Source organism: Palaemon carinicauda, chromosome 35 (assembly GCF_036898095.1).
Source record: "Palaemon carinicauda isolate YSFRI2023 chromosome 35, ASM3689809v2, whole genome shotgun sequence".
Taxonomy (NCBI): Eukaryota; Metazoa; Arthropoda; class Malacostraca; order Decapoda; family Palaemonidae; genus Palaemon; species Palaemon carinicauda.
Genome location: NC_090759.1, coordinates 17,441,899 through 17,457,895, shown reverse-complemented (window position 1 = coordinate 17,457,895; position 15,997 = coordinate 17,441,899). Strand labels below are relative to the sequence as shown.

General features: G+C 48.8%; 2 protein-coding genes across 2 annotated transcripts in view; both read right to left on the bottom strand.

Moving 5' to 3' along the window:
- LOC137627644 (uncharacterized) overlaps positions 1 to 15,997 on the bottom strand; it is a 598,615-nt gene that overhangs the window by 200,825 nt on the left and 381,793 nt on the right. The window lies entirely within an intron of this gene.
- LOC137627641 (5'-deoxynucleotidase HDDC2) overlaps positions 1 to 15,997 on the bottom strand; it is a 71,052-nt gene that overhangs the window by 30,851 nt on the left and 24,204 nt on the right. The window contains exon 2 of the mRNA XM_068358780.1: positions 15,569 to 15,693. Within this exon, the coding sequence (XP_068214881.1) occupies positions 15,569 to 15,693 (125 nt within the window). The remainder of the gene's footprint in view (positions 1 to 15,568; positions 15,694 to 15,997) is intronic.

The following is a 15,997-nucleotide window of genomic DNA, read 5'->3' as shown; positions in this document are numbered from 1 at the left end:
GGCGAGGGCGAGGAGCCAAAGAGGCACCTCCTAACTCCCTTGTGGGGAGAAGGAAGACCTCTACGGTGAAGAGGAGGGCAAGCCTTGCGACAGATACGTCCTCTGGGAGCAGGAACACCATCGTCGGTCCTCCGAAGAGGAGAGACTGTCAGTGAACTCCCCCAAGGGGGAGAATCACCTGCAGGAGAGACCGTTGGAACTGAGCCCTCAGCAACATCAGCACCCAAGGCAGGGGTTTGACCCGACCCGTTGGAAGCCTCTGCCACAACAATGTCGACGATAGACAGAGGGTCAACCTCCGCTATCATCGGCGACTGTTTGACAGCTGCGCCCAACTGGATCAAGTCAAACAGGGCTTCCCAAAGCTGCAATAAATCATCATTATTCACAGAAACAGATAAATCGTCCCCCAGAGGAGGAGGAGGAGGAGCTGCCTTGTTATGGGAGGCAACTCCCTCTCCCGAACCCCGAGGTCGGTCAACAAAAGAACGGCCTACGCTACCACTCGACGGCCTCTCACGAGAGACCGATCGAGTGGGAGCTTCGGAAGAGGTTCGGGCAACGGAAGAAGAGTTCTTGGAATTTTCCTTTTTCAAGGAAACCCTTGAAGGATAAAGATCCCGCTTAGACTTCTTCTGTCGCCGGGAGAACTTCTCCAACAGGGAGGTAGACCACTCCCTGCACACTTTATCTTTATCACACCGTTGACCTCCGCAGAACGGACACAAGGTGTGAGGGTCCGTCTCGACCGCCGACATATAAGTCCCACAAGGGCGGTTGGGTAAACCAGGGCAAATCCGCATGATAAAGAGAGAGGCCAACTTCCAAACACACAACTCAAAGAGAAAGCAAAAAAGATTAAGGCTGTCAATATGCAAGGGTGAGAGCAAAAGCGAAGTGAATCAGTTCACCGGTATGTGAGGGGGAGGGGGAGGGGTAGCTAGCTACCCCTCCCCTGCCCCCTCGCTAACTAGCGGGGGGGGGGGGGGGGGGTAGTTAACCCTAGTTAAAAATCTAATGGCTCGTCATTCAGCTACGCCGAAAGTAATATGACAAATTCGAAGATAATTTGTATTTTTCCTAACCATACAAACCTTAGCTATTTATTATTATTATTATTATTATTAAATGCTAAGCTACAACCCTAGTTGGAAAAGCAGGATGCTATAAGCCCAGGGTCCCCAACAGGGAAAATAGCTCAGTGAGGAAAGGAAATAAGGAAATAAGGAAATAAGGAAAAATAAAATATTTTAGGAATAGTAACAATATTCAAATAAATATTTCCTATTTAAACTATAAAAACTTTAAGAGAATAAGAGGAAGAGGAACTAGATAGAAAAGTGTGCCTGAGTGTACCCTCAAACAAGAAAACTCTAACCCAAGGCAGTGTAAGACCATGGTACAGAGGCTATGTCACTACCAAAGAATAGAGAACAATGGTTTGATTTTGGAGTGTCCTTCTCCTAGAAGAAGGGTTTACCTTTTAGCGCAGCTGAAATGACGAGCCAATAGTTTTAACGAGGGTTAATTACCCCCGCGCTAGTTAGCGGGGGGTAGGGGAAGGGTAGCTCGCTACAACCCCCCCTCCCACACACACACCGGTGATTTGCTTCACTTCACTTAAGGTAGGACTTGACTTGGGGGTCAGGGATGGCGGGCACATATGTGTAAATAGCTAAGGTTTGTATGGTTAGGAAAAATACAAATTATCTTCGAATTTGTCATTTGTTCCGTAACCGAAATACAAACCACGCTATTTACATTGGGTGACTTGCCCCTTAGGAAGGGTGGAAAGTCCCCAGCCTTACTGACTTCGGCTTGCCCGGGGGCTCGATCCCTCAGTGAGCAGCACTAGAGAAAGGGAGCCCCTGTACCTCCCGAGTTCCTAGTATCGCTAGGAACGAGTGGCCTACATAAGCAGTGTGTGGAGAGTGTGACTCGTCCTATGAAGTTGACCTTGAGACCTTCAGATAGGAATTCTAGGATAGGACGTTCCCCATACCACCTCGTCAGGGTATGGGAGACGCAACAGTATTAAGCTTAATACTAGGAGCACAAAGAAGCATGGGTTACCTGCAGAGGTCGAGGTCAGTTATGCGAGGACCAGGATGCTGCTTCCCCAAGAGAGGGGAGAATGAAGAAAGAAGTAAGGGTCAGACATACTCTTTCATTCACGCAGACTAAGACCGGGTAACAATGCCCTCAACCTACTGCTACTTGTCCAATAAGCAGCCACCACAGGGCCGATAGAAAATGTATCGAGGCTCCTGTGGGTCACGTCTTGCAGGTAGTGGGCTGTGAAGGTCGTTTGACGCTTCCAGACCCCAGCTTGAAGTACCTGCGTCACAGAGAAGTTCCTCTTGAAGGCCTGGGATGTAGCAATACCCCTGACATCGTGGCCCCGAGGGCGACGTGACGGAGGAGGGTCAGGATTCAAGGCATAGTGTATAACCCTTCGAATCCAAGCTGAGATGGTGTTCCTGGTGACCCTCCTCTTGGTCCTGCCTGTGCTAACAAACAAGGCTCGCACTTGAGGATGGACTGCAGCCGTTCTCTTCAGGTAGTGCCTCAGACATCTCACTGGACATAGTAGCAGCTGGTCTGGGTCGCTTGTTACAGAACGGAGAATCGCGATCCTGAAAGAGTCGAAGCGAGGATCTGTAAGTTTACTTGTGAACGAAGGTTCTGGAGTGGGAGGTGAGACCTTCCGGACTCACCAGTGGTAGCTTATACACCCCCCCCTGGAACCCCCCCAAGCGGCGGCGCGAGCCCTAAACCACGCCCCCTTGGGCGGAGTTACCAGAGACGAGCGGGTTGACTCGGCAATGGAAGTCACATTTTTGAAGTTGTAATAGAACAAAAAATAACACAGAAGTGGTTGAGCTTACCTTGGTAGTGCAAGTTATGAAGGAATTACTGTGAAGGTGCAAATTGTTGGACATAAAGGTCTTTTTACTAGTAAATTCAATCTTCTTGTGCTCTCTTGGTTGATATGAATATTGAAAGATTCCAGTTAGTTTGTTTTCTGTGGAATAATAGTGATTGTATGTGTGTGTTCTTGTATATAGCCTACTCTGTTGAATTATGAAGTTGTTAGAATATTCCCTCCTAAGTACTGTACATGGTCTCCTCGGCTCACGGGGGAAGGGTTGGAGGGTGACCCAGACTTTGAGTCCGGAAGGTCTCACCTCCCACTCCAGAACCTTCGTTCACAAGTAAACTTACAGTTCTGGAGAGGGAGGTCTCAACCTTCCGGACTCACCAGTGGTAGCTAGGCAGATGCTTCAGGGGGCTTGAAGATGAAGTCCAGCGACCACAGCATCGAAAGCTCCCTGTAAGCCGAGGAGAGCATAGTAAGAGCTGAAGACAGAGTCGCTTCTCCAATTCATTCTGGACATGATTTCTTGTATCGATACTCCATTGTATAGCAGTCTTGATGAAGCTTGCCCCCTTATAGAGTGAAAATTCGTTGACTGTTTAGTTGCATTTGGGTCGGCTCTGAAAATGCACTCCCTAAAAAGTTGTCTCATTTTTTGTAGAGACATTATCTTGAAGTGTTCATCTAGCCATATGTGGTCTTTCCTGTCTATGTTTCTTTCCATACAGACTTTGTTGGTGTATTCCAAATAGAAGTTCAATTGTCTGACTGGACATATTTTTGGTCTGTTAGGAAGCTTCCTAAAGCTGATCTCTATTGGCGTGTAGTTGTTCTTTTGGTTTTTGGCCATGAAGGAAGGGTGGTTCCGTAAGACAATGTGTTCTGGGGTGAAGGTGCTCCTGGAAATGCTGAGATTGTTAAATTGATTAGCTCTTAAAGGGCAAGCTAAGGCTACTAGGAACAAGGTTTTCTGTGTCAGTAGTAAGGTAGAGTTATCTTTCGTGGTGTTGAGAAATGAAATTACTTTGTCTAGATCCCAGCCAGGGAACTGGTGAGAATTTCTAGGTTTCCTTCTATTAACTCCCGATATCATTGCTTTGACATATTTGTCCTCTGCAAGACAGTAACCTGGGAAATAGCCTGACAAGATAGGACCTAAAGCTGCTCTGTAGCTCTTCAGGGTGTTGTAAGACAGACCCTTGTCTATAAGGTGATTGAAAAATAAAATAATTGCTAACAGGGGAAATTTGTTGTCTCTTCCATACTCCTTGTGAATGAAACTTTTAAAAATGTTGTATAGGTTTTCATACTTGTGCAAGGAGCTGTCCCTCAAGCTGACAGCAATTTTGGAGCAAACCTCAGGAGGAAAGACGTTAGGGAGCTGATCCTTTAAATTTTGAAGGCGATCAAAGTTGATTGGAGCTTTGCTGAGGGTGAGATACAATCCTTGAGAACTATCTGGTAGTCTTCGATCTTCACAATATATCGTTTGTGCTGCTTCGCGACTGACTTCACTAATGGAATCCATGGTTCCGTCCCCTGCGATATGGTGCAGAAAAGCATATTATTATTGCATTCTTTATTAATTTTAAAAGCTACTTTGTGTAGTGAGAATCCTGGTGGAAAGGCATAGAGGGGTGTTGATCCCTTCCAGCTAATCGTAAGTGCATTATTGCTGATGGCTTTTTGATTTGGAAGAGATGAACAGAACTTTTTGCACTTAGTATTGAAACCATTTGAGAACAGATCTATTTCTGGGGTGAAATTGAAGTCAGAGCAGATTAAGGAGAATAGACTGTCACTGAGGGAAGTTTCTGTGTGAATGGAACCCAGGTCCCTGGAAAGTGAGTCTGCGATGGTGTTACTTACTCCCCTGATCCATCTGGAATTTATCTGTATGTTGTGATCCTTCATGGTACTAAGTATTTTCCTGACTAGTTCATGGGCTAACTTGTTTCTGATACTACCCTGTTTCTTTATCCAACAATTAGTAACCTTTGAATCAACATGTATTAAGACTACCTTGTTGTATAACCTTGTGATGAAGTGTTCCAAAGAATAGAAGCAAGCTAATAACTCTCTTACATTGATGTGAAGGGAGGATTCTTCATTTGTCCAAGTTCCATTTATTGAGAGCATATTACCCGCTATTACTAATGCACCTCCCCAACCCTGGTTGGAAGCGTCAGTGAAAAGTTCTGCATCTATCTGTGGTTTTGGAATGTTAATCTCTCTGTACATTTGTCTCTGTTCCCATGGCTTTAGGTATTTTTTGAAGGTGTGGGGAATGATTTTGTACCCTGAATTAAAATAACTGTGGTACCTGTGGAGATATTTAAGATGGAATCTTCCCAAGCTTGTATAGGATGCACTAAAATTTAAAGCTCCGATTAACATTTGATAGGAATGCAGGTCGGATTTAACAGAGTTGGAGAAAGCTTTGGCCAATTCGACACACTTCTCTATGTTTTTCCCACTGGGATTCATAGTTTTCTTAATCATATTGTAATGCACTCCTAAAAATTCAATTCTTTGAGTCGGTTCAATTGTAGATTTTTTAAGTGAGATATTCCATCCTAAGTCTGACAAGATCTTAATGACTAGCTGAATGTGATTTTTACATTTTACATAATCTTTTGCTAATATGAGAATGTCATCAAGATAGTTGAATATTAAGATGTTATATGAGGTTCTAATATACTTGATCACTGTGTACATTATTTTTGAAAAAATATAAGGTGCTGTCTTTAGTCCAAAGGGTATCACAGTCCATTTGAACTTCCTTTTACCTAGTTTGAAGGTTAGAAATTTCTGGCTACTTGCATGTAATGGAATGTGCCAATAAGCATCTTTTAAATCTAGTTTGCAGGCCCAAGAGTTTAGATGTAGATAGGGAAATATAGTATTGGCCTTGAGCATGGTAAAAGAAGGTTTTTTAATCATGGTGTTGAGCACTTTCATGTCAAAGATTAGTCGTACTGTTCCATCTGGTTTGAATTTATAAAATATGTGGTTGGAGTAGTAAAAGGAAGTTCTGGGGATCTGCTCTATGACACCTAGTTTTAGCAGTCTGTCACATTCACTTTCCAATATTTTACGCTTGTTAATTGAATAAAATCTATCTTTACCAGTTCTTTTTAATGACCTCTGGGCTTTAAGTTTATTATTAAACGGAATTCTCACCCCTTCATTGATAATTTTACAAGCAAAAGAGGCATTAGGAAGCTTTCTCCAACTATCAATATTCATCAATAATGACTTACCTATCCTATTCTCTGGGGGGCTCTGGGAGGAGTTATTCATTGGTTTTGAGGCCAAAGGCGAGGTCTCTTTACTTCTATCTTGATTTATAGCATTTGGCGCAATGTCATGATGGTCTGGTGCGGAGCAAAGCTCGTTATTATCTGGTGCTGAGCAAAGCTCATTAACCACTGGTGCTGAGCAAAGCTCGTAATTAACTGGTGCTGAGCAAAGCTCATTAACTGGTGCTGAGCAAAGCTCATTATTAACTGGTGAAGAGTAAACATCGTTATCAACTGGTGCATAGAATATTGGTGCTGAAAAAATTTCTCTTTGAACTGGTGCGGAGCATGGCTCAATTTCTAGGGTCTTTCTTTTCTCTGGCTCCTGAACTATTAGCTTGTCCATTTTGTGACCTCCCCCCCCTGTACCCACCTCGCCTATTACCTCTTCTAAGTGGCTGAGACTTGAATCTAAAGTTAGGGTTACCTTTGAGGAAACTGAACCTTCTTCCCTGAAATCTGCCCCCGAAGTTGAATTTCCTACCCCTGAAGTTTGCTGCCCCTCCTCTGAGGAGGGGACCTTTGTGAAAGCAGGCAGCAATGGCTGATTTTTGGTCTTCAGTTAAATTCCAAACTTCTTTAATGTCTGCTTTGATTATAAGATCTCTTACTTCTTCCTTGAGGTATCTAGGAAGTGCTCTGCTTCTGAAATTTCTTATCAAATTTTGTATGAGGTCTATGCTCCTCCTTAGGGGACCAATAATAATTTTGGACAAAAAATCAATGTCATTTACTTTGGAGGGGTATACAATGTGTGCCAGTGCTGCATGCCCTTGAAAGGCAGAAATACTCATTTTAATATTTTCAATGTCATAAAAAAATTTTCTCTTATAACTGTCATCAAATACCTTACCTTCAGGCCAGAAATTCAACTTTGGAGTATTAATTAATTTAAAAAAGTCTGAGAACTCCTTATTTTGACTACTAACAAAGAATTTATCCCGGTTATCACTATGGCCTTCACTGAAAGTTAATGCTACTAGTGAATTATTCAATTGAATTTTCCCTTCTCTATGAAAAGATGGTTCAGCTTTGAAATTGGTGGAAATATATGAAGGAATGGGTTTATTGAATGTAAGAAGGTTGAAATCTTCGTAATCACTTTCGTCTCCATTATTATAAAAGGAAAAGAGGTCTAAATTTGCACTTTCAGGTAATTCAGGTGATCGTCTTGAGCGCTTAGTAGGAGGGGGAGCCTCATTCTTCTTAGCAGGTGAACCACTTCTGCCGAGATGAATGTTTAATATCAGTGATTTATTTACCATAGAATAATTGAAATTTTGTTCAACGGGTATAGTAAATATGGACAGCAGCGGACCTAGAAGGCTGAAGTCAGGCAATGGGGTTCACGACTCAAATAGCCCTCTTAGGTTAATTCAGTGCCATATTTAAGTGAATGATAAGTTTAAATCTGTTATTATTAATAAACTAGACCTGCCTCATATGTAACCCTTATCAGATAGCCCCCCAGGGCCTAGGCTAGTGTCGATAGGTTTAAAGCGAGAAATGTAAGCTCGAACTTACCTGTGGTCTAGCCTACTGCCTATTAAGCGCGTGCTTTTAATGTGTCAGGCAAGCAATTTGTTTTGTGTGCTTAATTATAATTTTGTAATATATAAAAATTGGAGTATTTAGTTTGTTTATACCGATTAATCGTGTAGTAATCATGCACATGCTTTGCTTAAGCTACTTACGCTATGTTCGGAAGTGCCTGCTCTAAGCATTCAAATCATAACAAGCTTACGTATGGGGGCCGCCATTTGCATTTGTGACGTCATTAGTCTAAATCAGCTGCTTTCCATATGACGTTTTCGTTGTAAACAGAATTTAAAACCTTACCTTTTCTGGATGATTTGCATAAGAGTTTGATTCTGTTGTAGTAACATATTTACGATATCAGAATTAGAAGGCATAACACTATCTGCAGTCGATTGTGTTCGTTTTTCGTTACTGATTACGTTCTCCTCTCCGCTGGAGTCTTCGCTAAGCCGATGCACCTCCGCGGAGGTAAGAATTTGCCTAGACATAATTAAGCCGTGGGCTGAGATATTACTCTGGTTGCTGAGTGCAGGATAATGAAAATCAGCAAATGTTGGGAGCAGCGGGAGGGAAAAAGAGGAGAACGTTCTGTGCCGAAGTCAACTTCAGAAATGTGACTTCCATTGCCGAGTCAACCCGCTCGTCTCTGGTAACTCCGCCCAAGGGGGCGTGGTTTAGGGCTCGCGCCGCCGCTTGGGGGGGTTCCAGGGGGGGGTGTATAAGCTACCACTGGTGAGTCCGGAAGGTTGAGACCTCCCTCTCCAGAACCGGCACTCCAGGATTCTGAGTCTCGGCAACAAACTCAGGGACGAACCTGAACGTTACCTTCCACCATCCCCTTGAATGGGCGACGTCGTGCGAGAGACCATGAAGTTCACTAACCCGCTTGGCCGAAGCCAAAGCGAGTAGGAAAGCCGTCTTCCAAGACAGGTGGCGATCGGAGGCCTGGCGTAATGGCTCGAAGGGAGGTCTCTTAAGAGACCTAAGGACTCGAACCACGTTCCAAGGAGGAGGTCTCACTTCCGACTGGGGGCAGGTAAGCTCATAGCTACGTATGAGTAAAGAGAGTTCTAGCGATGAAGAAATATCCACGCCCTTCAGTCTGAAGGCCAAGCTTAAGGCTGAGCGATAGCCTTTCACTGCCGAGACAGAAAGGCGCATTTCTTCCCGCAGATAAACGAGGAAGTCCGCTATTGCTGGGATAGTGGCATCGAGTGGAGAGATACCCCTTCCACGACACCAACCACAAAAGACTCTCCACTTTGCTTGGTAGACTCCCACAGAGGACCTTCTCAGGTGCCGAGACATTATCTTCGCAACCTGTTGCGAAAAGCCTCTCTCCGCGAGGAGACGCTGGATAGTCTCCAGGCGTGAAAACGAAGCGAGGCTACGGCCCTGTGAGGGACGCCGGAGTGGGGTTGTCTGAGAAGCTCGTGTCGTGGAGGAAGTTCTCTCGGGAGCTCCGTCAGGAGCTGCAGAAGATCCGGAAACCATTCCGCGTGATGCCATAGCGGAGCTACCAGTCATTGAACAGTTGACCGATTGTCTGGTCCTGTTGAGCACCCTTCTCATCAGACAGAACGGTGGGAAGGCGTACACGTCGATGTTGTCCCACCGTTGCTGGAAAGCATCTTGCCTTAGTGCCTTGGGGTCCGGGACTGGGGAGCAGTACAGGGGCAGCTTGAAGTTCAAAGCTGTCGCGAACAAGTCCACAGTCGGGGAACCACACAAAGTCAGGACTTTGTTGGCTATCTGAGGATCCAAAGACCACTCGATACTCACTATCTGCGCGGCCCTGCTCAGACTGTCGGCGAGCACATTCCTCTTGCCAGGAATGAAGCGAGCTGATAGTGTTATCGAGTGGGTTTCGGTGCACCTCAGAGTCTCTACTGCAAGATGGGATAGCTGCTGTGAAAAAGTGCCTCCCTGCTTGTTGATATAAGCCACTACTTTGGTGTTGTCGCTCATCACCACCACGGAGTGACCCGCCATGGACCGTTGGAACTGTTGAAGAGCCAGAAAAACGGCCTTCAATTCTAGCAGGTTGATGTGTAGGCACTTTTCTGATTCTGACCAAAGGCCTGAGGCCCTCTGGTTCAGAACATGCGCCCCCCCCCCCCCCCCTTCTTTTGACGCGTCCGAAAACAGAGTCAATTCCGGGGGGAGGACAAGACTCACTCCCTTCCGCAGGTTCTTGTCGACCAGCCACCACTGCAAGTCCGCCTGTTCCAGAGACCCTATTGGGATCAGAATATCCGGGGAATCGGATCCTTGATTCCACCGGGACTTGAGCCGCCATTGAAGGGATCTCATCCTTAGGCGGCCGTTTGGAACCAAACGAGCCAGGGAGGATAGGTGACCTAAGAGACGCAACCACGATTGGGCGGGGAGGTCTTCTCGCCTGAGGAAGGGTTCCGCCACCCTCTTCAGCCTTGCTATCCGGTCGTCCGATGGAAAGGCTTTGTGGAGATTGGTGTCTATTAGCATGCCTAGATAAACCAGTCGTTGGGACGGCTGCAGAGAGGACTTCTCGAGGTTTACCACGATCCCCAGACCCTGGCAAAGATCCAGAAGCCTGTCTCGGTGCCGAAGAAGGGTCGACTCCGAGTCTGCTAGGATCAGCCAATCGTCCAGATAACGAAGGAGACGAATGCCGTTCCTGTGCGCCCAAGATGAAATCAGGGTGAACATTCTGGTGAACACCTGAGGAGCTGTGGAGAGACCGAAACACAGCACCTTGAACTGGTAGATCTTGTCGTCTAAGCAAAATCTCAGGTACTTCCTGGAAGACGGATGGGTTGGGATCTGGAAGGACGCGTCCTTTAGATCCAGTGTGCACATGAAGGCTTGTGGTCTCACTGCAAGTCTGACCGTGTCTGCTGTCTCCATGCTGAACCGGGTTTGCTTGACAAATCCGTTCAGAGCTGAGAGGTCGATGACAGGTCTCCAGCCTCCAGTAGCCTTCTTTACAAGAGAGTCGACTGAAGAAGCCTGGGGAGCCGTCGACGACCTCCTGGAGAGCACCCTTCTCGAGCATGGTCTCGACTTCGGCGTGAAGGGCCAGCCCCTTTGCCGATCCTGTGGCATAGGAGCTCAACGACACTGGATTCGCTGTCAGGGGAGGTTGAGATGTTGTGAACGGGACGCGATACCCTTGGCCGATCACTGAAACCATCCAAGCATAAGCCCCGTGTTGCTGCCACCTGCAGACGCAACGCTGAAGGCATCCCCCCACAGGTGGACACGCAGGGGGATTGCCACCCCTAGGGGACTTACCGCCCCTCTTGACCTTGGCTGGAAAGGGCTGGGGCTTAGACACCACCTTCTTAACTGCCGGTGCCTGCTTTGGAGCCTTACGAGGCTGCTGCTGCTGTTGCGGCGGAGCTGGAGGTTTATAGGGCCGACCTGTAAGGGCCCTATGGAGGAGGGAATCCGTGCTGGATTTCCTCCACCTCTCAGCCGTTCGCTCCATGTCTTGAGGGTCAAACAAATTCTCCCCCAGAAGGGAAGCATGTCGGAGCCTACACACATCCACGGCGGGGACATTCGGATGGAATCTCTCGGACACAGCATCGCGACGCTTCAACACCGAGTTGGCCCACAGGGTGGTAACCTGGTGCGCCAAAAACTCGATGGAGCGGGTGTCCGAGAGCAAGAAGGTCTCCAGGGCCTTCCTATTGGTCTCCTTGGACAAGTCCTCCGAGCGCAACAGGATGCCCAGAGATCCTAGCCAAAAGTCCAGCCACGAAGTGGCCTGCATGGCACACTTAGCGACCTTCTCGTGGCTAAGGATCTCTGCCGCCGAGAACGACACCTGCCGGGCAGAGAGCTTCTCAAGGGAAACACCCTTCGCCAGCTCCTCCACAGAGTGATGGAGAGGAAGAGCGAGGTTGGGCTCACCCAGAATCTCGAAATACCTCCTCTGCTAAAGACGAGGAGGAGGGATGAGCTTGTTCCTGGCAGCGGAACGACTGGAGGAGGCAAGAAGCGCGAGCTGAGCGTTGGCCCTAGCTCTGGCACTCTTCAGACCCCGAGACCAGGGCGGACCCGCACTGGACTTCGGGGCCTTCCGAACGTCAAACACTTCATCCAAGATCATGTCTTTGCCTTCACGGGGGGCGATGACTGGATCCATAAGCCCGTTAAGTTGCCTTATCAGGCTTAGGACCTGCCAGAAGGCATGTTCGGATTCCTGCTGTTCTCCTCCCTGCGGGCTGGCAGCTAAGTCTCCTGCCCCAGGGATCTCTTCCTGGGGTGAAATGTGGACATTCCCCGGGAAGCCGTGGGTTCCTGGCGAATCCTTGAAGAAGATTTCGGGACGGTCTTGGAGTCCTTGGATTCCCTCCTGGGAGGGATACAGGATCCCAACAAAGAGGTTCGAGGGGCCCCTTCCTCACGAGATGATTCTCCTCCATGAAGCGAAGTCTCCCCCCTTGGGGCCGAGGGGAAGACTACCGCCCCACTGGACTCACCCGAGGACGGAAAGGCCTCGTCCACGGGAGGAGGAGAAAGCACTCGACCAGGAGAAGGGGCCTTCGCGACCGACCTCTTGGGAACCAACTTCGCCCTGGGGGAAGTCACCACGAAGTCCACTCCTCTCTTTCTCTTCAGCGTAGGAGAGACAGCCGTTGGTTTGTTACCCTGGTCGGCGAGTGCTGGTTTCATAACGCGAGTGCTGGTTTCATAACGCGAGTGCTGGTTTCATAACCCTCACTAACACCCGCGCCAGAGGACCAAACCAAGTCTGTTGCTCCAAAGACACAGAGTCCGAAATCCTCGCTAAAGGGAAAGGGATCGGGCGTTCCTTTGGAGTGGACACCACAGTACCTGCCTGAAAAGAAGGTGGGGAAGAATGATGTACTAACCTCTCCTCAGTAATATCCTTGTCCTGCACTACAATCCTGTGTTTGGGTGGAGGTGATCCCGAGCGTTGTCTAGGAACACGCGTTCCGGCTGCTACCACCGGTTGCGGAATTCGCCGCGAACGATGATCGCGCGATCGCGCGGGCGCGCAGGTGGATGATCGCGCGGGCGCGCAGGTGGATGATCGCGCGGGCGCGCAGGCGGATGATCGCGCGGGCGCGCAGGCGAATGATCGCGTGGGCGCGCAGGCGAATGATCGCGTGGGCGCGTAGGCGAGCGGGCGGTCGCGCGGGCGCGTAGGCGAGCGAGCGGTCGCGCGGGCGAGTGGGCACGAGGGTGGGCAGGTGAATGAGCGCGTGTCATAGGCGGCGAATGAAAGTGTTGGCTCGATGGCGAGGAAACGCGCTGCCGCGTGGGTGAGGAAGATCGCTGGCGATGTAGATCAACAGGCGATCGGTGGTGAGCTGGTGAGCGCTGACGCGCAGGTGGGCGATGGCGCGTTGGCGAGCGACAGCGAGCAGCACGCGCCGGTGATCGATCGCGCGATGGCGAGCTAGTAGCTGGCGAACCATGTCCCTTCATAACCTCCGGTTGACGAAGCGTTGGAGAACGTGTGCGCGCAGGCTGTAAAACACGCGGGCAGTCCGGAGATCGCCGAGAAACAGGTGATCGCTGATGCGTAGGAAAATGCTGGTGAATAGGCGATACCAAAATCGCCTGTGCGCGCTGACGAGCAGGTGAACGCTGGCGCGTAGGCGACCGTTGACGCGTGGGAGAACGCTGGCGAATAGGTGATACTAAAATCGCCTGTGCGCGCTGGCGAGCAGGTGAACGCAGGCGAGCAGGTGATCGCTGGTGCGTAGGTGATCGCTGGCGAGCAGGAGGGCGACGCGAGAGATCCTGTGAAGGGACAGGTGGCACGGCGCGTTCACAAACAGGAACAGGAAGATCGCGGGCGCGTTGGCGAACATGTGCTTTCGACACACGCGCTGGGGAACGTGAACGATGTTGCGTAGCCACAGGATGAGAGAGCTCAGGAGACTGATGGCGTGCAGGGAGCTCAACAGGAACTGTAGGATGGTCAGAGACCGCAGGGCGATGATCCTCAAATGAGCGCTGACGCTCAGAAGAGAGCTGACGAGCAGGAGAGCACTGACGAGGAGGGCGAACATCAGGAGAGCGCCGACGAGCAGGAGAGCGCCGACGAGCAGGAGCGCTGACGATCAGGAGAGCGCTGACGAGCAGAAAAGCGCCTGTGCGCTAGCACTGCCCATGGAAGGGAAGATTCCCTTTGCCCCGAAGAGACCGTTGCCCGTCGGGTGACGAGTTCCCCAGAAGGTGAAGATCTGGCAGGAGTTGGAGAACGGTCTGCAGAGAGGTCCAATGGAGACGGAGCTGTAGGCTGAGGCCGACGAGGAGTCCCCTTCGGCGCCTCTTAACCCCCTTATAAGGGGAAGGGAGGCCCTTGCGACGCAGCGGACGGTGAGCCTTACGGCGGAGACGACCTCGGGGAAGATCATCGGGACCATCGGTCCTCCGAAGGGGAGTCTCAGTCAAAGCACTTTCCTTAGAAGGAAGCTGAGCAGCAGAAGAGCCCGAAGGACTCACTTCCCCCTTCGAAGGATGTACGGAAGGGGGAGGAGAGCCCTCAGCACCGTCATCCTCAACTGCACCTGCGGAGGATTGCCCAGCCACGTCGGAGGCCTCTGCCACCACGACGTCGACGATAGACAGAGGGTCTACCTCTGCTACCGCCGGCGACTGCTTAACGGCGGCCCCCAACGAGACAAGGTCAATAAAGGCGACCCTGGAGGGCAAGCCCTTAAGCCCCAGGGAAGACCAAATCTGCAAGAGATCATCATTAGTTAAAGCATTATCAACAACCTCGCCCGGAGGAGGGGGAACCGCCCCACTATGGGAGGCAACGCCCTCTCCCCCCACCCAAGGTCGGGAAACAGAACTAGGGCCTGCGCTACCACTCAGCCGACTCTCCTTAGGAGCCGGACGAGGGGGAGCTTCGGAGGAGGTTTGGGCGGCGGAAGAAGAATCCCGAGAACCTTCCTCCTTCAAGGCAAACCCCGAAGGAGAACGGTCTCTCTTGGACTTCTTCTTACGCCGGCGGCCAAACATCTCCCACTGGGAGGCAGACCACTCCCTACACTCACAGCACATGTTCTGGTCACACCGTCGGCCCCGACACTAAGGGCAAAGGGTGTGAGGGTCCGTAGCTAAGGCTGACATAAAGGTCCCACAAGGGCGGCCGGCAACACCAGAGCATGTACGCATTGTAAAATAATAATAATGAAGGTCAACTTCCAACCAACACAAAAGCTGTAGAAAGAAAAAGCAGAAAAATTAAAGGCTGTCACGAGGACGATGAACAGACACGTCTGATCACCGCCGAGCCAAAAGTGAAGTGAAGCAAATCACCGGTGTGTGGGGGGTAGGGGTAGCAAGCTACCCTTCCCCTACCTCCCGCTAACTAGCGAGGGGGTAATTAACCCTCGTTAAAACTACTGTATTGGCTCGTCATTTCAGCTGCGCTAAAAGGTAAACCCAATGTAAATAGCGTGGTTTGTATTTCGGTTACGGAACAAACCCTATTTAAATAGCGTGGTTTGTATTTCGGTTACGCAACAAATCTATTTTTGGGTGAGATAGCCATGTCATCCTGATGAAAAACATAAGGCAGAAGCACTAAACACTAAAAAGATAAACGAGGTGAATGGGAAAGTCTAGATCGTACAGAGGAAGTGAAGATACGTCCTCTTAATTTCACGCCCAGGACTGTAGTGTAGAGCATCATGAGTAGGCACCCTGTGCTGCATGATCTGCATACGCTGTGGTACTGCAGCATGATGCAATCAAACCCCTTTTCTTTGATTGTCTGGTCGTAGTAAACAAAACTAGGAGTAACCTATATATAAAGGCCTCAAAAGTTTGTATCCACATAGGAATACACTGGAAATCATACTTTGATAGTTACCTGTCTCTATTAACTCTATCATCCTCATCTAAAAGGAATGCCATCATTGCCATTCTGTACATATGACCAGAGATTGTTTCTGGATCCTTGACATCACGTTTTACCCATCCTGTCCTCTTGATGTGCTGAAAATTTAAAATTTAATTATTTAATTTCATCTACTCCAGAATCTACAGTATTGTATCTTGAAAAAAAAATAATACACAAAAATTTTAAGAACATTTACACTTACAGATTGTAATACAATTTTTTCACTTTTACCAAGGAAGTCAGTTGTTGAACACTAAAATTATATGTTTGTGACACATAAAAATAAAGCAGGGCACTTAAGTATGCAAATCACGTATGAATATACACAAAAATGAAAGGGGTAACAAAACTACTCTAGCGGTTATTAATATACAGCAAATAGTTGTTGCTAAGATTAAA